Source organism: Malurus melanocephalus, unplaced genomic scaffold, assembly GCF_030028575.1.
Source record: "Malurus melanocephalus ecotype Western Australia unplaced genomic scaffold, MMel_1.1 scaffold_592, whole genome shotgun sequence".
In the NCBI taxonomy this organism is placed as follows: domain Eukaryota; kingdom Metazoa; phylum Chordata; class Aves; order Passeriformes; family Maluridae; genus Malurus; species Malurus melanocephalus.
In genome coordinates this window covers 295,025-319,387 of record NW_026623824.1, presented here as the reverse complement: position 1 = coordinate 319,387, position 24,363 = coordinate 295,025, and the positions used below count along the sequence as shown (strand labels likewise).

The 24,363-nt window shown below is 37.6% G+C and overlaps 1 protein-coding gene across 8 annotated transcripts in view; it reads right to left on the bottom strand.

Moving 5' to 3' along the window:
* The window catches only part of RALGPS1 (Ral GEF with PH domain and SH3 binding motif 1), a 79,725-nt gene that overhangs the window by 16,027 nt on the left and 39,335 nt on the right, over positions 1–24,363 (bottom strand). For 6 of the 8 annotated variants that reach the window (XM_057382901.1, XM_057382905.1, XM_057382906.1 and 3 more), the window contains 3 exons: positions 15,264–15,401; positions 13,467–13,560; positions 5,347–5,414 (listed from right to left, as the gene is read on the bottom strand). The exons of 1 other annotated variant lie outside the window; for it this stretch is intronic. In XM_057382901.1, the coding sequence (XP_057238884.1) occupies positions 5,347–5,414; positions 13,467–13,560; positions 15,264–15,401 (300 nt within the window). Of the gene's footprint in view, positions 1–4,394; positions 5,052–5,346; positions 5,415–13,466; positions 13,561–15,263; positions 15,402–24,363 lie in introns of those variants that run through there. One more of the 8 variants, XM_057382908.1, reaches the window with a different exon arrangement.

Below are 24,363 nucleotides of genomic sequence, written 5' to 3'. Positions count from 1 at the left end.
AAAAGCTCACACACACACACACACACAGACACACTTCTGACTGCACAGTAAGCATACTTGAGTGTMTTTCCTTTAAATCCTTCCTGCATAGAAGTGACATTTTCAATTTCCAGTGTCAATTTTATGGAATCACTAATTGTCAGCATTCSTGTTACTTATTCTGCACCAGTGGAATGCGCAAAACCCAGACTTATACTTCAGCAAAAATGCTGAAATTTTTGCAGTTGGATCTGCAAGGCAGTATATGGGTTTGGGTGATATCCAGATGATTGGCAATGAAGACATATCCATTTTGACATTAAAGCTGCAGGGAAACTCAGAGGTTTGGGTTCAACCAAATACATTAACCAATCCATCAAAAAAAACACCCGACTTCTTACAGAAACTATTTCAGATGACTGCTGTGAAAAAAAGAGTCAAAAACAAAACTCAAAACCATCTAAACCTCAAAAAAACAAGGCAGAAAAGCCCTTTGTCCTCTGGCTGGTTTATGTTTGTAACATTCTTTGGGTGTAATAGCTTGGTAGTTAAAATAAGCATCAATGGACTAGGACATTAGACTTGTTTGGTAAGGAAGTCACAAAAAAGTAATAAGGATAAAAACGGAGCACAATCATTCTCTCCCTGGAAGCTCTGCATCTGTTTTGATAAAATACAATTTTTGTGAAGCTTTGGTATGTTAAGAAAAAACCCACAGGACACTAATTCCAGTTGGATTTAGCTGTTGATAACATGTGAATCCACAGATTTGTCTGCTGTTGATTTGTTTCAAAAATACTCCAGTGAGTTGTAAAAGTTTCTCAGGAAAGTATCACAGAGGAAGAGATTGGAAACTAAAGAGTAAAGTTTTCTGGACATTCTGTAAATTTATGTGAAGAAAACATAGTTCTTCTATTTCTGCCTCAAGTCCTGTGTCAGAAAAGCAGACATTGTGCACATGAAGCAATGACCAAGAACTTGCACAAGAATTAGAAAATCCTCATTTCCACAGAATGACTGGCTGCTAAAGCACTTAGCACAAACTATTTATTAGTTGCCAAAGCAACCAGTAAAACAAATGGCAAAAGTAAATGTCAAACTCAGTGTTTATATGGAAAATGATGGTGTGGGGGTTTTTTATTCTAAAATGCTGGAACTGCTGTAGAGATATCAGTAGTGTTGTACAGCTACTTCAGAGGGTTCCAAATATGCAAACATTCCCAGTCTTCTTTCTTCCTTCTGTTTCTGCATTTTCAACTGACATATATCCCGTACTCTACATCTAATATTTGACCTATTCTAATTAATTTGAATATATATTCTAAGTTCTTTATGAACTAGCTCTCAAAGCTGAATGGACTTGGCACAATAGGCTGAATTTTACCCCAATAACAAAGAGAAGAATATAGCTGTTTCAGATTAATTACTCCACATTCCTGATATGATGTTGACATGAAAACCTCTGGCCTAATTATTCTCTTCTCAAGAATTATACTAAGACCTACCTGTGGTGAAACAACAGGAAAAAAAAAAAAAAAAAAAAAAAGGGTAAGGTTCTGTCTCTGAGTACTACATAACAAACCCCTCAAAATAAGGGCTACCCGCATCAGAGGCCAGGCTGTTGCTGAAATTTAATGCTAGATGTTAACTTTAATGAAGGGGTTAGTTAAAAATCACAGAATCATTAAGACCAGCCTTTGAGTCACTTAGTATTAGACACAGTTTTCTAGATATGGTGATTATTTTAACATGATTTTAACTTTTTTTATTGTTTTTCAAGACATAATAAATATGCTGTATTTCAGAGAATAAGTAGCCACTTTTTGCATTCTGATTAGCACTGTGCCCTGACCTTTTCCAAATAACATGATGATAAAGAACATGGATAACAGAACATTTCTCTACTGAGCTACGCTTGATGTACAAATTCTGAGGAACTTCAGTTGTTCAGAAAGCTTACATTTACCATATATTGCATTAAATCTCTTCCTTTGTTCTGGGAAAATGTACTGAGTTACACCTTCCTAAACAACCTAACAGCCATACCACAAATGACAAGCACCTTTCAGCCAACACTGCAGGAACACAGATGTCTTTTACAGCTAATTCAACTGGAAACTGTGAACAGTTAGCATACTATAAGCTCTCCAGCCACATTCTCTCTCTCTCACAAACCGCAGCAAGGCAGAATGAACAGACTTAAGTTGCTGCCAAGGAAGTTGTGTGAATCACACAGTTCCTGAAAGCATTCAACTGAACGGCTTAAAGCTCCTTTTTAAATGCTGCTTGTGAGAGACAAGAATCTCTGCAGTGTTATGGAAGACATGAAATCTTCCTTCAAAAACACTATTCACAATTATATATGCATTTGGTAATTAAATGAGACCCTCTTAGCCACTAATATACAAAACACAGCTTGTTGTGAGACAGTCGCTTTAATCAGATACCTGCATCCTGTTCGAATTCACTGGAAAACTAGTTGGCAAAAGAAGTGGAAAATAGACACATGCTTTTCGCCAGCACTTTGAAAATAGAAATGCTATAGGATTTAACTGTTTTTATTGAGCCTCACACTCATTAAGACACTTAAACGCAATAAAAAAAGAAATCGACAGTGTCCCTGGCTAGAGTAAACTGTTAATATTCTTCTGAAAGAGAGAAAAGTGGGTAGAAGATAAATTCACAGTGCTGGCAAATAATATCCATTTCCATCATCAACACATGCAATTATCTTTTAGAATACAAAGATGACACTATTCCCATGATTAAATCTCATTATAGACTTTGGAATTAATACCAATGACACTGAGCTTTTTTTCTGTCTCTGGAAACACATGCTGACYTATAAAGAGGCAGCATGTCACAGGCAGAACTCAACTAGACTTGTTACTATTAGTAACATAGTAACTTTAGGAATATTGAGACAATTAAACTGATGACTGTCCTTAAGGGTTAAGAACCTTTATTTTAACTTAAAATCACTATTACCAGAATCCCATGCGTTAAACTATTGACTGGAACATTAAACGACTGCCCAAAGTATTTTGAGATCATCTATTATCACTGTAGCTTACTGACTACAAAGGACTCAGTTCTGGCACACAATGTCTGAAGTGGAATTAATCTCAAGGTATAATTTGAATCCAAATAAAATTGACTCCAATACCTGCAAATGTCCTATTTTTAATTCTCCATGTTCAATATCTCATTACTGATATTTGAGTATTTTAGATCAGAATTATTCAAGACTAACATATGGCTGTATTCCTATTTATTAATGTTGTGAAATAAACAATAAATTATTGCCTGCATGGTTAGTTAAATTTCATTTTTAATTCATGCTAACTTACTTAATGAACTTTCTGCAGGAATAATTTTTTTCAGTCAAACTTATTTTCAGCAAAATGCACTGGATTCCATTTAGTAGCATTTTTGCAGCCACACAGGTTCAGGTCACTGAAAAATTCCTGTGGGTATTACAGAATGCTGATGGCATTCATTGTCTAACTGGCAATAAGTGAGAACTCTCTAGCTGGGCAAGAAATACAGCAGTCCACAAGTGGGTCAAGCTTTCGAAGGAAATATTAAAAGAAGAATGGAGCAATAGGAATGACTCAGCACTCGGTTTCCAGTCACCACATTAATTCTCACTCTGAATAAAGCCACCTTACAAGAGCTTTACATATGTCTGCTTTACATATGTAAGAAGGATGCAACCACATAAGAGGAAATGACTTAGTTTCAAGTCTCAAGTATGAAAAAGCAAATCCTCACCAAAGCAAAAGAAAATGTGACATGATGTGGTGGGTTAGGGTTAGGGTTAGGGTTAGGGTTAGCTGTCAGGTGCTCACTGAGCTGCTCCGTTACTTCCCACCCTTCACAGGACAGGGTGATACAAAACCTTTGTGGGTTGAGATAAAGGCAATTTAATTTTAAAAAGTAATGACTGTGTGCAGAAGCAAAAGAAATCCAAAGAAGAATTTAACCTCTATTTTCCATCAGTAGGCAATGAGCAGCCATGGCCTAACCCAAGCACCACAGAAATTCTTAGGAAGACAAACTTAAATACTAAATGCCTCCTTCCCCCCTTTCTCTTAGCTTTCATTGAAGAACGTGTCATATGGTACAGAATATCTCTTTGGGCAGCTTAAATTACTTCTCCTGGCTGTGTACCACCCTCTTGCCCATCCCTGGCCTGGTCTTTTTGGCAGGGGATTGGGTTTGGAGAGATAGCCTTGATGCAGTGGCCACTGCGTCGCAGAAGCCTGGTACCTCATCAGTACCTTTCCAGACATAAATACAGAGTAGAACACTGTGATGGCTCCTGTGGGTAAGTTAACTTCCAAATGTATTTCTGTATGAAGACAGTGTTCATTAAAAAWTACTTTTGAACTGATCTAATTTAAAAAAAAAAATACCCCATGAACTATTTCCTTGTGTTTTACACAGCAATTAATAATACTGAGCATCAAGCAGGAAGAAGGAAAGCAACTTCCCAAAGAAACTGAAGATCAGGTCAAATCTGCCTCTGGGAATAGCAATCACAATACTAGGACAAACAAGAGGTTCCCTATAAACAACAGGTCATTTGACAGCAGCCAACACAAAGAGCTGGGAGGGAAAGGAAAAACAGGAAGGATTTTTCTTCATTTTATATTTAGCATCTTCCTTTTTCTTTCTCTTATTTACTTTGCCTTTCATTGGTGAGAATAAAAGCCATTTTGAATGCCACATGAAACTGCATGTCAGATGTGGTGGACACATGTGGTCTGGACAACTTGGGCTTTTTACATTCACAGATGGTTTTACATAATGAGACAGAAAATTGGCTATTCAGGTTCAAGACATTAAAACGGAACAGCTCTTGAGATAACGGCTCCTACAGCAGGAAGCACATTTCACATGGCCTGATGTTTGTTTAGCCTGGTCATAACAATAAACAGCAGATTAGTCTTGATCAGCTTATGGATGGTATTCTGGTTTTTCAGATGTTGCTAGAAGCTATTACAAATCTTTTGTCCTCCTGGATTCCACAACAAAATTGTCTCAAATTTATATGATCACACAGAAACCTGAAAGGAGAATTTCTTGTGTTACTCACTGCACTGTTGTTTTTGTACTGAAAGAGGGCTCTTTTTTGGTCACTTATTTAGTAACAATGAAAATGCAAGCATTTGTAAAAAATCCCATAATCTGACAATGCTAGTAAACATCCTGTGACATCTAGTACTGTTTTTATATAAGTCAGCAAATTTTCCTGTTGACTCATGGTGCTAATGTACCTCTGGGTTTTCCCAAATATTTCAGTGGAGGATTCCTGTAATTAAAATTATTTCCTTACTCAAATTTTCAAATGATATTTTATACCTGCAAGATCTTCTTTGGAGGAAACCAGTCGAGGAGAGCTGTTACCTGGCTCAATTCTTAAAGATAATCTGGAAAAACAAGTTTTTAGAGAAATTAACAAAAAAAAAAATCTCATTGAAAGTTGAAAGAAATTGAAGAAAGTAATTATTTTGGCAGTGCTATCTAGGAATTTTACTTTCTTGGAAGTGTAGGTTTTTTATTTTGTGTTATAACAAAACAATAATTTTTTTGAAGTAAATCACTACCTGTTAGAACAAAAAAAATCACTGTGTGTAAAGTCTATGGAAGCAGAAAGAGATATTGTTATTCAACCCTCCCTCTCAGTTTAAAAACTTAAGTCCTTATATCATTCACCTTGGAAAAAAAACCCCAAAAAGTTAGTAATTTAGATACAAACCTAACATTTTATTCCCTCTGAGCATGAAAGTGAATTTACTGTTACCATGTCACAATGTGCACACAGACATAGCTATTTAGTTACTGTAACTTACAGAAAAGAAGCATAAGAGGGCAAAGAGACCAACACTTAATAATAAAAGAAGGTAATTAGAAGAAAGTATTATATGCCATGCTGCCTCACTCCAACATTTATTAGGAAAAGAAAGTATTTAGAAGAAAGTATTTTATGCCATGCTGCCTCACTCCATGTGTTTTATGATGTACTCACTCTTGTGTTCTCCGCACTCCAACAAATCTCCATCTCCCAATGTATATCACTTTGCCATTTCTCAAGTTTAGGCAGTCTTAACTTGACATTCATTGGTCCTTTGCCCTRTACCAGGCTGACAAAAAGGTATGAAGGACTACAGGGTTAAGTAAATTTTAATGGAATAGGCATAAATCCAAAGGAAATAACTGCTGTCATTGCACAGCAGTGAATACACACAAAAGCTGTGAAGGCTTCAAGCTGCAGCACCCTGCTGCACACCCCAAGGAAATGCTTTCTGACTTCAAATAAAAACATGCAAAGGGACGGAGGGAGAAACCTATGACAGCATTTCAAAACACCACGTATGAATCAGCCATCACTTTCCTTATTACTGTTTATGGGGAATACCTTCCTGTTCCCTCTCTACAATATTCCAACATTTTCAACTACGTTTTACTGTGAAGTCAGTTAAAAAAGCTACAGTCCATTTCATGCCTTCCAATTTTTGTTCTTCTGACAGTACAAGATTCTTTTAACTATCCAAAGTAATGTACTTAGAGCAGGTAATGACTCATTCCTTTCCAGGCTATTTTTCTTCCTGTCAACTTGATTTCTGTGACCAGGAAGCAGTAGCATAACTCTCCTAGAACTCTCCTAGAACAATGACAGAGTAACAATAATACAAGTCAGTGCACAATTCAGGTATTGATCACATGGGAATTTCTTTCAGTATGGAAAAAATAATGAAGTCCTTCCCTGCAAATAGGGCCCTACTGTGTGAATTTATCTTCTGTGTCTGTAGAAATGTTCCAGTTGCACCCTTGCACAGTAGCTACTCTTTGTTGATTTTTAAGGCTGATCTGCTCCTCGCTATATTCAAGGTTTATTGTTCCCATGATGTAAGTTTGATTTTTGCAAAGAAAGCTTTGTAATTGTTTTTTGTTTTAATAATCTTCTGCAGAAACTGCACAACAGATACTGAGAAATTTGGGTACTGAGCTCTTTTTACCAAGTTAGTCTGTATTTGACAAACCAAAGTCCTCACGCAAAGCAGGCATTTCAATTTGTTTCACAGTTTTCCTCCAAATGGAAGCAGACAACCTTYCTATAGATAACCCATCACTGTCCCATAATTTCTAATTTCTTCTATGTCTGTCTGTACAAGGGAGATGTTACTGGTCCTTTCCCACATGTGAAAATGGCATCTTTAGTTTTTGCCAGCTTTAAGGAACTCATGTCTGAATGAGATTTTTCATTACCCTCTATCAAWTAAGTTGCTCAGTTGTGTTAGTCCCCCGTGGCAATAGCCACMGTTTATTTGGTCACTGAAGAAACATTCATCTAATACGCCCACTGCTAAAAGATATAATTGCCAATTATGCATGCAAAGGGCATGCATTAGCCCATGCAAGCAAAGGGCTGCTTCATTTTCAGTGACGTGATTTGTAATGCATTCCTCCTGAATTTTTTTTTGGGGTTAGAATAAAATGAATTTAAATCTGCATGTAAAGAGKAAGGATCATATTTATTCTTAAGTATGCTGAACTCATTAAGCAGGTTCAATCTACAATTTCAGGTAACTATTTACAGAATCATGTATTTTTCATAGCAAGAATGACAGGACTACCTCACACACCTGATAAGGCCAGAAATCACTCGTCTAATGTCACAATCTTTGCCAACTTCATTCGCTTTCTTTGTACCAAACTCCTGGACCCGGTAAAACTCTTACATGTTTGAAAAACAGCACAGGTGAAATACTGCCTATGAATACATTCATCACGGGAAGTACTATGATCTGCTAACAGATTTAAGGCAAGTGCATTCTTACACCTTCCTTAGTGACAAAAGCAAGTAAGATAAATTTCCATTCAGCTATTTGCACTCCACTGTTTCTCTCTATATATCTAAAATTATTCTTGTAAAGAAGAAAAGGGAAGCAGGAAGAAAGACCAAATACCTTCATGCTTTTAAGAAGGTTCCAGGAAGAAGGAAGAGGCAGGCTATCATTACCCCATCTAGAAAGCACCTGTGTTGTGTGCACTTCGAAATTCACTAGCAGAGCAACAAATGAGTTTTCAGTGCTATAAAATGAGACTACATCACTACCCACTGGTCATCTCCCCAGAATATGTGAGGTTAGGTAATGCTGGTTATCTGTTTGGTTATGTTAAACTGCGCTCTGAATCTCAGTCCTTTCTAAGTCTCTGACAGTTTGGTAGTCAACCTCCATGATGGCACAATTCTGCAATGTTTTCACAAAAACTAGAATGCAATGTAGCTATTTTCAACCTAGGAAAATACAGGATAAATTAAAGAAAAACAAATAAATAGGAGGCTAAATAAATTTTGGTAAATATAGAAAAATCGTGTTGATATGTTTATATTTAAAATAAACTGTTGAGAAAAGGGAATATATTCTGACAAGGAGCTGTCATTCCTGAGACACCTTTTCTTCTATTCCCCCTCTCCTCCAGAAGGCTAGAAACAGTCAAAACCGTCTTTTATTTCAAAGAAGAGATATTAACGGTCAGTACAGTTTCAACAAGTCCTGGCTTGTTTGGGTTCACYACCCAAATTCAATTTTGCAATTCCTCTGACACTCCATTTTCCATGGAGCAGCACAAGTTCCACGCATACACACAAATACTCCGAGTCTCCCAAACAGGACTCCTGGACCAGACTCTGTGGCCCCTGAGAGGCTTAGTGGGATCCTTCCAACAGATCAGTGCAGACTTTAATACCTGACCACCCACATTCATTATCCATATCCCCACACACCTAATGACATTCTCACAGCTGACTGGCCAATGTCATTCACTAGCATTACTTTAAATAAAAAAAACTACCCAGCTAGCAGCATGTCTAATGAATCACTTGTAACTCATAAAGACATTCTTTTTTTGTGTTTGCACCTGTGTACCAATAGAAATTCATCTCGGAAGTCACTATATTCATCCAATATCACCATACTCTTACAATTCCTTTTTTTTTCAGGAATTATTTTCAAAAAACAGATCTTTGCTTTACCATAGTAAGGAAGCCTAGTTTAAGTGCATGGTCTAAATGCTGACATAGGAGATTTCAACATTCCAAAATTATACTGCACGAGTTCAGCTAAGAGACGTTGGGATAAATACTTGATATCAGCCTCAGAAATTGCCCACAAGAAACTGAAATTTCAAAACTGAGGGGTTAGTATAGTTAGTATATCTAAGGTGAAACAAAAAAGTAAAATCTCTAGGAAAAAAAAAAACCCAGCATAGAGATTTGCTGATTTAACAAACACCAATCTACCATGGGGAATTAAGACAAAGCTTCCACAGAACAGGCATAGGAAAAGTATGTGATGGCTTTGTCCTTGGCTAGTAGAAAGATGAGTGAACAATTTCTGTTTTTTCTAGGCTTGATACTCAAAATATTTTCTGGAACATGTTAAGGCTGGTATGCTCTGGAAAGTAAGCTGGACAGACCTCTATTTCAACCTATTCTTAACTAACATTCTACTACTGGGTCATACAGCTCTATTTTAGAATAACCTTTCTAGTAAGCTGGAAAGGAAGAACCTAATATAATGCAGAAAACAACATAGGGAATCAGTCTTGAACACAGTTCTCTTTCATGGGAGTATGCTCTCCAGTATAGGATGAAACAACTGCTAGGACAGCAAAGCCCCTGTTACTCAATTATTCTAATATAAAGTGAATGAAGACAAAAAATAGTCTTACACAGAGGTCTTCTCCATGAGGAGGCTGAACAAAACTTAATCAGCTTTGCTGAAATGATGATGCTGCTACTCACAACAAAGCAGTGCAATCCTGAAAGCTGTCTCTCAGGGCATTTCTGACCATTATTTGCATATCAAATGAGATGGGCCTGGCATATCTGCAACATTTTGGACTGCCTGTCTAGCACTTAAACAGTAGGTCCCATGACAGTAGTCCAAGCAACGGTAGGTTACTGGAAGCTCCGGTGTCCCCAAGTATCCCACAATATTCTCCTGGAGAGGCTGCACCAGCCCATGACTTGGACAGGTGCACTCTTCAATGRGAAGCACTTGGTTGGATGGCTGGGCCCAGAGAGAAGCAGGGCATGGTGCCACATCCAGCCGTGGCCAGTCACTAGTGGGGTTCCCAACAGCTCAGTGTTGGGCCCAGTCCTGTTTAATATYTTTGCTGATGATCTGTAAAAGAAGATTGAGTGCACTATTGGTAAATTCGTGGATTATACTAATTTGAGTGTGAGTGTTGATCTGCTTGAGGGTAGGAATGCTCTGCAGAAGGATCTGGACAAGGCAGGATTGATGGGCTGAGATCAACGATGTGAGGTTCAACAAGGGCGAAGTGCTGGGTCCTGCAATTCAGTCACAACAACCCTATGCATTGTTACAGGATAGGGAAGAGTGACTGGAGAATGATCCAGGAGAAAAGGACCTAGGCATGCTGGTTGACAGCGGCTGAACATAAACTGGCGTATGCCCAGGTGGGCAAGAAGGCCAATGGCATCCTGGCCTTTATCAAAAATACCGAGGCCAGCAGGACTAGGGAAGTGATTGCCCTTCTGTTCTGGTGAGGCCAGACCTTGAATCCTGGGTTCAGTTCTGGGAACCTCACTGCAAGAAAGACATCGAGACATTGCAGCATGTCCAATGAGGCTGGGAAAGGGTCTAAAGGATAAGTCATACAAGGATCAGCTGACAGAGCTAGCAGGACTTGGTATGGAGAAATGGAAGCGCAGGGAGAACCTTCTTTACAACTCCCTGACTGAAGGGCACAGCCAGCTGGGGGTCAGCCTCTTCTCTCAGGCAACCAGCAACAGGTCAAGAGGAAATGGCCTCAAGCCATGCCAGGGGAAGTTCAGGTTGGCCATCAGAAAGGAATTCTTCACAAAAGGGGTTACCAGGCATTGGGAGGGGCTGACCAGGGAGGTAGTGGAAACATCGTCCCTGGAAGTGTTCAAGAAACAACTGGATGTGGCTCTCAGTTTACTTAGTCTACTTGACAAGGTGGAGATCGGTCAAACTTTTAACCTGATGGGCTTCTTAGAGGTCTTTTTCAACCTGAGTGATTCCATGTTTCCATGATTCTATTTTGTGTCCTATGGAAGAAGCAGTCAAGCCACAGCTATTGCTTCTGAACTATACAGCTGCTGGATCACTATGAATCTCAGACTAACAGTGAAGGTTTTCTTCTGCTCCMCCTTTCACCACAATTCTTGGTGGAAAAGGAAAATATGCCTGGGAGGCTTATTGAAGATGAACTGTGGCCAAGGTTCACTGTTATAAGTACTAATACTTAATGTACGTACTAAGCACAGGCCATTTAATTCCTGTTCACACAGGACTGGAACTAACATGATACAGATAGCACTTCTATAACCAGCATGGCTATGAGTCAGTATAACCTTTTAATTGCCTATTAATTTCTCTTGAATGCTTTCCCATAGCATCCTGCTTATCTGAATCTTAATTTAAACTGATTTTTTTGTAAGTCTTCGTATTACTATATTGCCTAATATGCTCTGAAGAACCAAATTATAGGCACAGAGAGCAGCCTGATTGTCCTGTCCAGACAGATTTTATTGTAATACAAATTACAGTCTTCAGACTGTAATTAAAGCAAAACTGTGGAGAACAGAAGGCCTGACCTAATGGTACCAAAAGGTCGGCAAAAAAGTGTTATAAGAATGACTGGAACATATGTCTGGTTAAGAAAGGATATGGCACTGTGCCACGATGTTACATACTACTAAAACTGAGCAGCTTCTGCAGAAAACAGTATATGTGCTGAGCAAGAAAGATCTGTTATTTTTAGGATATGACATCATTGTCAGGAGTTTTCTGGAGCATTCCTACTCACTGACAAGCATGAACTTAAAGGAAGCAACTGGGCTAGCACAAAAAAAAAATTGTAGGGAAACACTTTGTTTATATAAAGTGGCTGCCATATTTTCCTTTCCAGTGTAACTGAGGTTCTCATTTGGCAAAACGTGTTGGGACTCTGCCAATACATTTTAGGGCAATTATCTAAATGTCTTTCCCTGACACCCTGGTACTGAGATAGCTCTGTTCTTCATGCCAAAGGTCACGTGTACATCTCTGCAGAGAGCACTAATGCTGTCCCTGGCTCAAAAGGAGCAGTCACTGCAAAGAAAAAGAGGGAAGAGATTCTTTCCCACTGTAAAAAATTAGTACTCTCTGCAATTTTAAGGCTTACAATTTCTTCTGGCATGGGAGCAGAAAATGCTATGAAACTAAAGATCCATTAAGGGAAACTCAGAGGAAAATGTGAAATCAAATATTCAAAACAAAATCTGAAAACTTATTACCAAATGTGAAAATGGAAGAGGAATGAGAGTTTTCTTTAGGGGTAGATGTATGAGTTTTGATGAATTTAAATTAATTAATTTTAAAAGAATTTGAAACTTTTTCTGATGAAACAAACATGGTAGAAAAAGATCAAAGTTCCTCAATGTATATAAGCTGCAGCAACTTTCTTGTGGTAAGAATGAAATCTTTYCCTCTTTTTAATACCTTTTGTGACTTCAGTCCAGCTTTTCCTTGCCACAGTGAAGCCTAGAAAGAAAACCGCTAAACTTGATTTAGTCTCACAAGTAACTAAATCCAAAGAAAAAGGTTAAGATAAATTAAGTATCTTCAAGCATTATCAGCAAGGTTCCCCCTAGACTGGTTTAAAGAAACTGGTCATATTGTTCCATTTGATTTTTAGATGGAGTTTCCTAATGATGCAACAGTGCTAATACCATGTATACAACAGCTTTCATGAACTGTACTGTTTCAGGAAAAATGAATTGAACAAGTGTATTCCATAAGCATATGATACTGTAACATAATATTTGTAAAAACTGCAAGTAAATAATTTTTAAATTTAAATATTAATGTAACTTTACTAGTTGTTTCAGAATTATTGGCCAGCGATTATCACTTCCTTTAACTGGAGCACATTAACATATTGACCAACGCACTCTCTGGTGTCTACTTCAAACCTCTGTGTGGGATAACTCTTCTCCAGGTCTTTTGTAAACATTACATTAACATGCTTAAACCTCCAAAATTTAAACTCCCAAATCATAAGTACTAACTTACTAAAAATAGTAACTTGAAATTGGTATATGGTCTTAATGCATTATTTGTAACACCATAGAATCAATGCTGGACATTTTGGAGATGACTTTAGGGTTATTGAACAAAATTCCCAGAACAAAATCATCATGTAATAGAACAAAGACCAGATTTTCATCGACTCTGAACTATTACTTTTAACTGTTACTTTTCAATGTTAAATTTCATTTTGCAAATCTGCTTATAGTCACAAAGAAAGACTGTCATTCTGGATTTTACTCAGCAGAAATACCCTAAAATATCATCAGCCATTTTGTTCAGCTCTTCATCAAACTAATGACTAAGTAATCTTTCCGTTAAATTTCCCAATGCCTGAAGAACAGTACTTACTTATAATTGTCATCTTCTACAAATTTCTGAAGTTCTTCAATGTAATGGACAGACTTCAAATATTTTTGTACATGGGGAAGTGTTGTGAGATGATCTGTGGAGTGTTTGAACAAAGAAAAAAGATGAACATTTATGTCACCCAAAATTACTTCTTATTTCAGGGGTGTTTTTCTGGTTCTTATGATACCTTAATGGAAATAGAATTTGAATCTCCCTAAAGAATAAATCGGGCAGAAATACTACTTTGACTCTAAAGAGATGTTAACGACTTGATTGAGCAAAAGCGATGTTCTCAGTTTTTGAAAGAATGAAAATACAGATGCCTTTCATAATCATGAAAACTCGTGGATTTTATTAGATTCTATCTGACTGGGGAAAAAAATATCTGCTGTAAAACATACTTGAAATTTGTGTTCATTTTGCTCGATCAAATCAAAGCCTGCAGCCATAGATATTAGTGGTCCTCATATGTCCAAGAACTGAGGAGACTTAAAAGTTATTAAATAACTAATTAATAATTACAATGCTGAATACCAAGAATGAAAGACACTAAGTTCAGAATGACAGAAAAACCTCTTGACACATGGTGCATGGGCAGGAACATGCCTTGTAGTACCCAACTTAAAGTTTATGCTCTTGTAAACATAACTGTTTTAAAGGCACCCATTATTCCAGAATGTTGTCTCAAGGCCATATTTTAATTTTCGTCCTGATTAACATAAGCACTGATTAACAAAATTAACACATAGCACTGCAGGAAGCTACCAAAACTGTGAAAAGGAAAGGGTCAATGAAATAATGAGGTTTCTTTGGCATTCAAAGTATTCAGAAACAAAATGAAAATGAAAATAAGAAAATGACACCTGAATAATCAGGTGATTCAGAATCATATGTTATTATGCTTAGTTCCTACCTTTAAATACCTTTAAACACCGAAGCTGACAACAAAGGACAAGGGCTGGATACTTAAGCATACACAGTTAAGTTTTCACCTCATTTTCTCACAATCAAACATTTTTTTAAGCTTTCAAAAACTGCAGCTGTTAAATTTTCTGAATTTATTTGATTGTTTAGCTGCACTTTAAGCTAATCAGCTTGTTACATCCTTAAGCAATGAAAAGTCATGGTAAGTCACCAAGAGTACATTGAGTATTCATTACGATACAAAAACCAGCACATTTCTTGATACACAGCTTCACTAGCAGGCTGAGTTGCAGAAATAATTTTTAGAGTAAAATTCTGTTAACAAAAAGAAACAAGCCCTTGTTGTCCTTGTTTTGACTTCATCCAGGAGCGATATATATGTGGAAAAGCTTAACACAGTTGAACAACTGCTGTATAGACTGAAATATTTGTATTTCACTTTGTAAACATATCACCAGGATGCTAACAACAAAATGAGAAGAAAATGAATCCATTCCAAACTCCAGACATCATATCACTGCAAAGTAAAGGGAAGATATTAAGATAAGTCTCTGATTGCCTCTGTGGGAAAAAGAATGTAAGCCAAATGCAGCTGCACATGAAATATGTCATTTGTAGGCCACATGCAGCAGTAAACTCTCCACAACCCCCGCTTTAGCTCTTACAATTTAGAATAGATAATTAACTGCCCAAATTACTGACAGGACTGAAGCTACATAGAAGTGGAAGCTACAGCACTTGCTAGTGTTCAACTCTACCAACGTTAGCCTCTTGTGTTCCCCCAGGGCCAAAATCTGCTTCCACTTTTTCCACTTCCAGATTTTGTACTACAAAAATTTTAGTTAAGGCTTGATAGGCATAAAATTTACTAACCATAGTTGCAGGATACTTGCAGATCAGCTATTATTCTGAGAATATTGTTCATTTGATTGGATCTTTGTTCATTCTCCATTATGCTGTCTGAAGCTGGATATGCAGAATCAATGTAGATTAAATCCAAGAGATAAATTCCTGAAACAAGCAAATCCATCAACCAATTGATCTAGTGTTTCAAACAGAAATAGTTGCATAATTTTAACGAATATGGCAGCCAAAAGTGTTTTACCCCCACTGTGGTCTGGGCCCATTAAACAAAGGAGAGCTTGGGATTTGCATTTTGAAAAGTACCATAATTACTAATTGAGTTCTGTGACACCTCTTAAAAAGATAGAAAAGCTTTTTGCACTTAGGCTGATGCCTACTACGAGCAATTTGCAGGACAATAACAAGCACATTAAAAAAAAGAGTGAGAGCTGCCCCAACCAGAGGAGCTGACAGTGGGGGCACACAAATGTTGCTGGCCCCTATCACCAGAACCCACTGCAGGGCGTCCTGGATCTGCCACCAGCCTGCATGATCTCCATTAACTTTTCCACCCTGAGATTTACGATTTATGGAAACCCCTTGCAAGACTTTTTCTCACTCATGCTGGCCTTGCTATCCATCTGTTTCCCCTGCCACCTTGACYAGTAAGTTGCTCATTGAATCACACAGTGTTATGTCCAGCATTAGCAAGGCTGCAATACCTAATTTCTTTAGGTTTTTGGACTACTTATTCATGCATTCTGGAAAAGCTTTACACTGCTTAGGGAAGAATGAATAAAGAAATMATATGACCTGTCATTGAAAACTGAAGAAACAGACAAAGAGGCAGCAACAAGCCACAACAAATTCAGTCTGTTGTGAACTGTTAAATGCTTTTCATGGAAACCATAAGGTCATAACTAAATTGTCTCTCAAGCCCCCAGCAATCTGTGAATTTAGACTATGAAAGAACCATATACCCTTTAGACCCAATAACATGATAAATAGGAGAGTGCATCAGTGACCAAAGGTAATTTAATAATCCTACCAAAACGAAAAGGGACATTTAGACTTTGTAAACGAGTGGACTAGAGCTGGATTAACAACTGAACAACATACAAACCAACTTCCAGTAACACTGGAGTTAAAATGTCCTAAGTCCCCAAGGTTTCTCAACGGTCTAGAGATCCTACCTAGACTGAAGCTCCATGCAGCAGCTCTTCACTGTCCCCTCATGTCAAATGGTACATCAAAACATAGTTTAGAATTATGGCTGCAAAAATTCTATTTGCTCATAGCCTCTACAATGCAACATGCCTTTCAGCAGCTAGAATCAAGGCCACTTTCCAGCTATTTGGAGCAAATTTGCAGCTATTCTCATTGATATCAAAGGCACAAAAACGGTTCCACTCTGTAGCAGTGTTTGTAAGCATTTTTTCAGGACAAAGGATCTATTGTCAAGGACAACATACAGATGAGGACCAATGAGATATACAAGCAACAAAAAGGATGGAAGGGTGTTAGCACAAGCCCAGTAAATTCCACAGAAAAGAGTAAGGAAATGGGCATTTGGCAGGTAGTGGGAATACAGGAAGAAAGAAATCAAACTGATAGATGTCAAAAAAATTAAACTGAATGTAATATGCTAGAATATAAAAGAACACACTTTTTGTAATTACATGCCAAGCTACACCTTTCCCATATTGTTCCTTTCACTTCCTTCTTTTAAAGTAAGAAGGATAATTAGTTTTTTATGATTTTTTTTTAAATCTGGGCAGTGACATGACATTTTAAACTCTTATATATATATGATGTGATAATAGGTAGAGATGAAAATCAGTTTATTTTGCACAAAGGCATGACAAAATTATTTTCTTCAGCAAAAGACTTCAAGTGTCATTCCTAAAAGGAAAGCCTCAGGGCTTGCCCCATGCCAAAGCAAACACACAGCACTAGCTTTTCAAACTTTGGCTCACATTTGTGCTACTGTGCACCGAAAAAAGCTAAGATGTGAAGCCATTGGGATATTTTCCAGAGGGTGAGCTCATGGGCAGCTTCTTCCTCAGGCGAGTGTAATTTTCCACTGATACTCACTTTTCTCCATTGCCACCAGAACTAGTTTTGCAGCTGGATATTGTATGCAGATAACAGTGTTCACCGCTTTATGGTATCACGGAAGTAAAAACACAGACTGAGGAAAAGCATGGCCAAATAATTCAGGATGAAATTTATTAATGAAAGTTGTGTAAATGGGACCAATTATTTTTAAGCTGTCAAAAGAAAACCAAACCTATAACACAAAGCTTTTAAACTTTTACTGGAGAGATCACACTAAGCGGTAACATTAGTAACAGTTTAAAGACAGAAAAACATTAACTAGTATGACAAAAAAGTGGACTTGAAATGTAGTAGTCAATGCCACCGAGATAATGCATTTTGAGTGCTCCATCCACCAGACAACAACTTCCAAGTCTAAATTTTACTGAAAAAAATATTTATGGAGAACCGCAGTGTTCAGCAGGATGCACACTTGTATCTTGATCCACAGTTAAGCTTCTATTATTTTCTTATTCAATACTCAAGGCTTCTGAGAAAGTAGCACTGAGACAGACAATAAATAAGTATACTTTGAAGTTGATGTACTAACAAAGAAGACTTAAGAAAAAGACTCCCAAGCCTTTGGAAATCAGTGGTTATTGAGCTTCACCCATCTCTGATGAACSTCAGCTGAAGCATGTAAGCTTTAAAATGTTCTCCAACAACTGTGGTGCGTAATTCGTTCCTCGTCAAGCGAGACTGACATAACATACTGTGAAAGACCTAACACCTTCAGTCCAGTAAATCGTATGCACAAAGTCATTCTAATGAGAAAAACTGGGCAGGTATTACTTCAAAATGCAGTAACAGAAACAAAGAAAAATCTGTTTTTTAAGGCATTTGCCTGCATGTTAGAAAGCCTGGAATCAAGTTTTCTGTCCTGCCACAGATTTTTTTGACCTGAGCAGCATCATTTTTTCTCAACAATTCAGAATTTCAAGTTCCTTGGGGGATTTATGACAAAATTTGCAGGCATAAGATGTAATCCAAAACTTACAGTACCTAAAACTGTCTCACAAATACATACTGTTACAAAACTGATCATAAAAAATCTGTGCAGATAAAGACTGGAAACTTGCATCATTCTCAACTGTGTCTTTCCTGCTTTTTTAAAAGCAACTTTRTACTGAATATAAAACTATACTGTAAAATAGTAGGGCTAAAAACCAAAAAATTAGGTGGCTAAACCACACCACTACTGCATACTTGGTATATATKTTCATTCACAGTGCTCTGTTAAGGGTCTGTGCAATTCTGCAAATGCAAGTAACCTAGGAAACAGCTGCTGTATGCTATTTTTGTCAGTCATTCACTACTTCGCAACAAAGAATAATTAGCTGACGGAGAAGTATTTCACATTAGCTTGGGGATTTCAATTTATTATTCTTAGGTAACATTTTGATCAAATACTATAATAAACAATCACATTTATTTGGTACCTTACACTATTACTGTAAAAACCACAAAAACATACTGTAAAAGGAAGTAAAAAAAAAGTTAAGTGTTTTAATGAACAATTTAGGTCCCTACTTACAATCATRTACTCTTGTGAATAAAGATATTCACAGCCCCTGGATGCACATATGTAGCTGTATAACATGGATGCCTGGGCACAGAGCATTCCTTCACTACAGGAAGCAGTGTCTCCAAGACACACAGTAACTGGCACACATAACAGAAGATCATCTATGGAAAGTAATTATTTTCCACTTTTGCTCCTCACAAATTGAATAATGACACTGGTTTGATTGGAGAGCCAGAAGAGACAAGGATATGTTTTCAATTTGTAGTCAACTGTATTTATGAAAGTATTTTCCTACATACAGTAGTGTGGTTGTATCATACTAAACAAAGCAGAGGACAGAGGGAAAGTAAATTATCAATTAACTGTGCGGTAGAAAGTCCAAATTACTGCAGTCAGCAGTTTGTAAAACCAAACCATTGTTAGGAGATTAGATCATAGGCAATAAAGCCAACTGTTTTGTGGTATCACTGGTTTCAAGAAGACTGGATATTTTCCATGGATTAAGGGCTGGAAAAATTTTCTACAAAACCAAATGCATATACTGGTTAACCTTTTAGGAATCAGAATACTCTAAAAACAACTAAAGACAAACCTTTGCTAAGGCAATACCATGTGATTTGTAATACACAGAAATATATTCATTATAAAATATCTCAAGAGAGACATTACACAATTAGGACATGGATGGTCCCACGGATGGCCATCAAGCTGATTACAGGATTGGAAAGCTTGTCATAGGATAAAAGGTTAAGTGAACTGGGTTTGGCCAGCTTAGAGACGTGAAGGGGCAGAAAGGAAACCTAACTGCTATTCTAGTACCTAGAAAGAAGTTACAGGCAAGATGGAAATGCTCTCTCCAGAATGATAGCAAAAGGACAAGAAGTGATGGGGAACATTCTACCTGCACATAAGCAAATTTCTTTCTTCCCTGTGAATGCACTTAAATATTAAAACAGGTTTCCCAAAGGGGGACATCAACTTCCCTTGCTGGAAATATTCAAGAACATGGTTTGACTGGACACTGGACAACCTAATTTATGGCCCTCCTTCCCACAGAAGGTAGACCAGATATCTCCAGGGGTCTCTTCCAGCCACAGCTCAATTGTTCCACAGCAAGTTTGGTAAATTTTCTAGCCCATACGTGCATATCTATTATTGTAGGAGGAGTTTGGAGTACAGCATTATATGGAAAAATTTGCTGCAGCAGGAAGGCTCTGTATGTATGAACAGACAATGGACTCTGATTTTAACTGTGAATAAAGTGAGTACTTAAAGCAATCTCTTTTATTGTACGATATAAGCAAAAATTACCTTTTAAAAAGGTGGAGCTAGAGAGAGGGCCCCTTATTTTGGCTCAGCCTCAGCAACATCAACTGACAACATTAAAATTTTATGTTGCTCCTATGGTCTTTCTTGAGTAACCTCTAATGGATCACTAGAATTAATCATCCCACCGTTGTCAGTGCAGCAATGAAGTCTAATATAGAAAAACAAATCAGTAAGTGAAGCAAAATCCAAGCAACTTTCATGCTAAGATACTAGTGTGTGAAAAAGATGTTACCAAGAATTCAACTGCAATTACATTCAGSAAGTTGTACACCGAATAACTGATGCAAATAATTTTGTTACCCACTAAAACAGGCTAAAAATTCTGAAGCTGTCTGGAGCTTTCTACCAAAGCTTTCCCTCGAAACAAATCAGATTTTCTTCAGAATACTGCGGATTTTTTTGTTTGTTTGTTTTTCCCCAAACCCAGCTATTTCATAATGCTCTTCCCACAAATCAGGAAAAATACATTAAAGAAGATTAAATGCTTTAAGAGTAATGCATTTTAACACTTTTAAACATATGCTATCCAGTGTCAGAAAGCAGAAAATGTTTCAAAATAGAATATAGGAAAAAGGCAAAGGTACAATAGCTGTTTTCCAGATGTTGCTTCCTGTCAGCAGCAAGTGGTGGTCAGGGACTTCCTGAGATAGATCTTTATATATAAACATTTTTGGATTTAAGTCTGGGTGGTAATTTTTCTTTACAGTGTTTTTTTCTCTGGATCTGTTAGTTTTTTTCTTTTTCCTGCTATTCCCACAAAAACACTTTTCTTCTTTAAATKTTTGGGTTTGAAAGATCTTGTGGCAAATGAATCCAGCAATTGAACAGCATCCTGTCTGGAAAACCAATCTGTTTGATTTCTCAAAGTTTACCTTTTCAAGATTAGCACATTCTAATTTTTCACTTTACCTTGAATATCTGATCATTCACTCAAAGTCAATTTCTATTGATGCCTGATGATTTTTGGTTTTCCTTTTTACACTTGCTGCACCCTCTAGCATCCTCCTTTACCTCTTAGCCCGGACAGTAGTCATTCCTGGAACCGGATATTCCAGCTTAGTTTAGGAGATCTGCTGGGCAGAGAGACCAAACATCCTGAGGAAGGAGTCAGTGTACCCTGTGCTATCTTAAACCCGAGCTCAGCCTTGGGTGAAGCCTTCTGTCCAGAACATCYTGTGTAAACTGGGCTCTGGCCTCATCCAGAGGGATTCATTAGAATAGGGGGACATTACTGCATTTGTGAAGTTTCTTATTGGGGAATCCTAGATAGATATGCCAATTACTGAAACCTATAAAAACTTGTACCCGTGCTGTACACGGGTGTGCATTCTGCCATCAAGTTGTGCACCTGGGATCCCAAATACCGAGGTAAAACCCTTTTTATCCCCTTAGCCGTGTCTGTGTGATTATTAAAAACTAGCCATCAAGGCAACATATGACTAGATGTTTTACAGTATTTTCATTCATTCTCAAGGCCAAGTCTTTCAAATCACTCTTTGCCAACTCATTACCCTGCTGAAGACAACTGCCAGCTGTCACAGTCAGAAATAACTGGATGTTAGTACCTTTGTGCCTACTAGTAGGATGTTTTATTCTCTAATCATAGACATTAACGCAAGCTGATCTGAGATTCTCAGTATGAAAGACAACTATGAAATCTTTTGCAAATCATATAATTCAGCCTAAAGCCTTTAAAAAAGCAATGACTTGCACTTCACAGTATTATAAAATCAAGGAGAAGGTATTGCTATTTGGTCCAAGCAGATTGCCCACGCAGGCAAATCCTGTTTTTCTCTTCAATCCTTCCCAAAGAACAAATACCTAATGTTGTCCAAACAATTCAGGTATCCTACAAACATTTGACACATCCAAATAAAAGCTCCCTGTCATTTATCAAGTTAGCATAACTTTTCTTTTTGCCCTGTAGACAAAACTTCAATGGGTTGAAGAAATAAGTCAGCTTGTCAGATGCTATTTGGAATGACCTCTATACAAAAGCTTACAGGAACAGGTTATTTAAGCTTTTAGCAGCTTTTAAGAGACAAAAAAGCACTCCATACTTAATCAAAAGGCTGATCTGTGTTGTAATGTTTCTTGTTCAGCATAGAGGACAGTCAAAGAAACAGAGTTTCGCCATTTTTGATTTTTCAGGTATTTTTATTTATAATGCAACTACCTGTAAGAGCACACTAATGACTAAAAAATACACCATAAGAGAAGTCTCTAGGTTCCTTCATTGGGTAAAATTTTAGGCATTTAACTGCACATATTTAAGTGCACCTAAAATCTTAACTACACCTAAAATCAGTGGACGTGAATTATATGTAAAAGAGGTTAAACATGGTTATGAATACTTTATAAATATGGTGCTAAATAAACAAATCCATCCTCAGGAAATCCTATTTTTTCAAGAACCTCGGTGCTGTGGGGCATTAACTGCAAGTTAGAAACCTGTATTTTCCTACAAAAGAAAATACTCTAAAACTGTTCATTTTAAAATTAAAACTAAATACTCCACCCAAGTAATAAATAGCAACCTAGGTAGGGAATAATCTATCTAGCTTTACGAGTACTTAGGAAATGGAGAAACTGGTCAGGAAACAACCACAGGAAAAAACCACAGGAAACGACCACTGTAATATCCTGGCAAACACTCCTGGCAACCCACACCCTTCACTCCTCCTGCTCCCACTTCCCCGCCGGGAGCAGCTCTGACTGTTCCAGGCTGAAAACACACCTTGGGAAGGAAGCAGTGTGAATCGTACACAAGTTGAAAGGAAGTTTAATGGGATTATTGCTAAATCTGTCAAAAGTTAATAGAATTATCACTTTCTGGTTCTATTAAGCCAGCTTTTTCAGTATAAAACTAGTACATTGGTAAAGTTTTGGACTGCTTTAATCCCAAGCATCCAAACCATGCTACTAAAGAGCATCGAAATGGCCACTCCAGCCTCTAGTCTTCTCTCTTCAGAATATAAAGGAATAACGTTCTGAGTTAAAATAGGAATTAAGGGTAACATAACAACAGTAAATAATTAGAGGCACTGATATTCCTTGAAAAGATCACACTCCATACAGGAAAGGTACAAGAAACTTAAAAGCCTAAGGCCTACTGAATTGCTAGTATAATATCATTAGACATGCCGTTTTTTCTGAAATTCACTTTTATGATGGAAATAATTTATCATTGTAATAGAAACTACTTGTTCATATTTTCACTTGAACAGAATTAGTTTTAATGCAGTATGTTCAAACCTCTTCATTTGTCCTTTGGTTACTTCAAATGTTCTCATATTGGTTTCCTCCAATTCTTCAAAAYCCAAAGATCTTCAAAACTGGCTGACAAAATTGCAAAGAAACCCATTATTTCAATATGATAAAGCTCTCTTAAGATGCCAATGATATACAGTGACTGAAACAACCATGTGGTTTCCTAAACTAACAAAATTTAACATTTTTGTGTTTCAAAGTTTCACTTCTAATTTTGCTAATTTCTTTGCAGGATTCCCAGCAAGTTATAAAGGCAGGTTTTACATTCATTCGACAAATCTTTTTCAAACATGGAGGTGACAGCTCCAAAATAACCAAAAATATTCTACAGAGTTCCACAGTAGCAAATTTTTAGAAAGGTTCCAGGAAAACAGCAAATATTCCCAGCATTCAGTTGAGAAACAGGCTTTAGATTATCAGGACAAGTAGCAAGAATCATTACAAAATGCACTGAGGTTTAGCCAAATAATGAATTCTCAATCTTCATTAGGGTGTTTTAAGAGCTTGCTTGAACTTGGATTATTTTCCTTTATTTCTGGTCTCGAGCTGTCGCTTGACAGAGATGACCTAGGAAGTACTAAGAAAGGAGTCCCTCGGCGCTACAGTGAATGCGTCTGCTGGCTCCGCTCCCGCCCGAGCGCCTGCGATGAACATCCATCTCTGCATCCCTCAGCACGCTGTGACGAGATTTTAAGGCAGGAAGTGCCCCACCCCGACATTTTGGGGCCGAGTCCCGTGCAGTTAAACACCCTCATTTTCACTTGATCTAACAAGCCGGACCCGCGTTCCTCGCGGTCTCTCCAATTTCCCCTTAACCCCGAGCACCAGCGCGGTCTCTCGGCGCTAACGCGGCTTCCCCCGGGTCCCGCAGACGGGCCGGGCAGGGCAGGGCTCAGCTGGGCAGGGCTC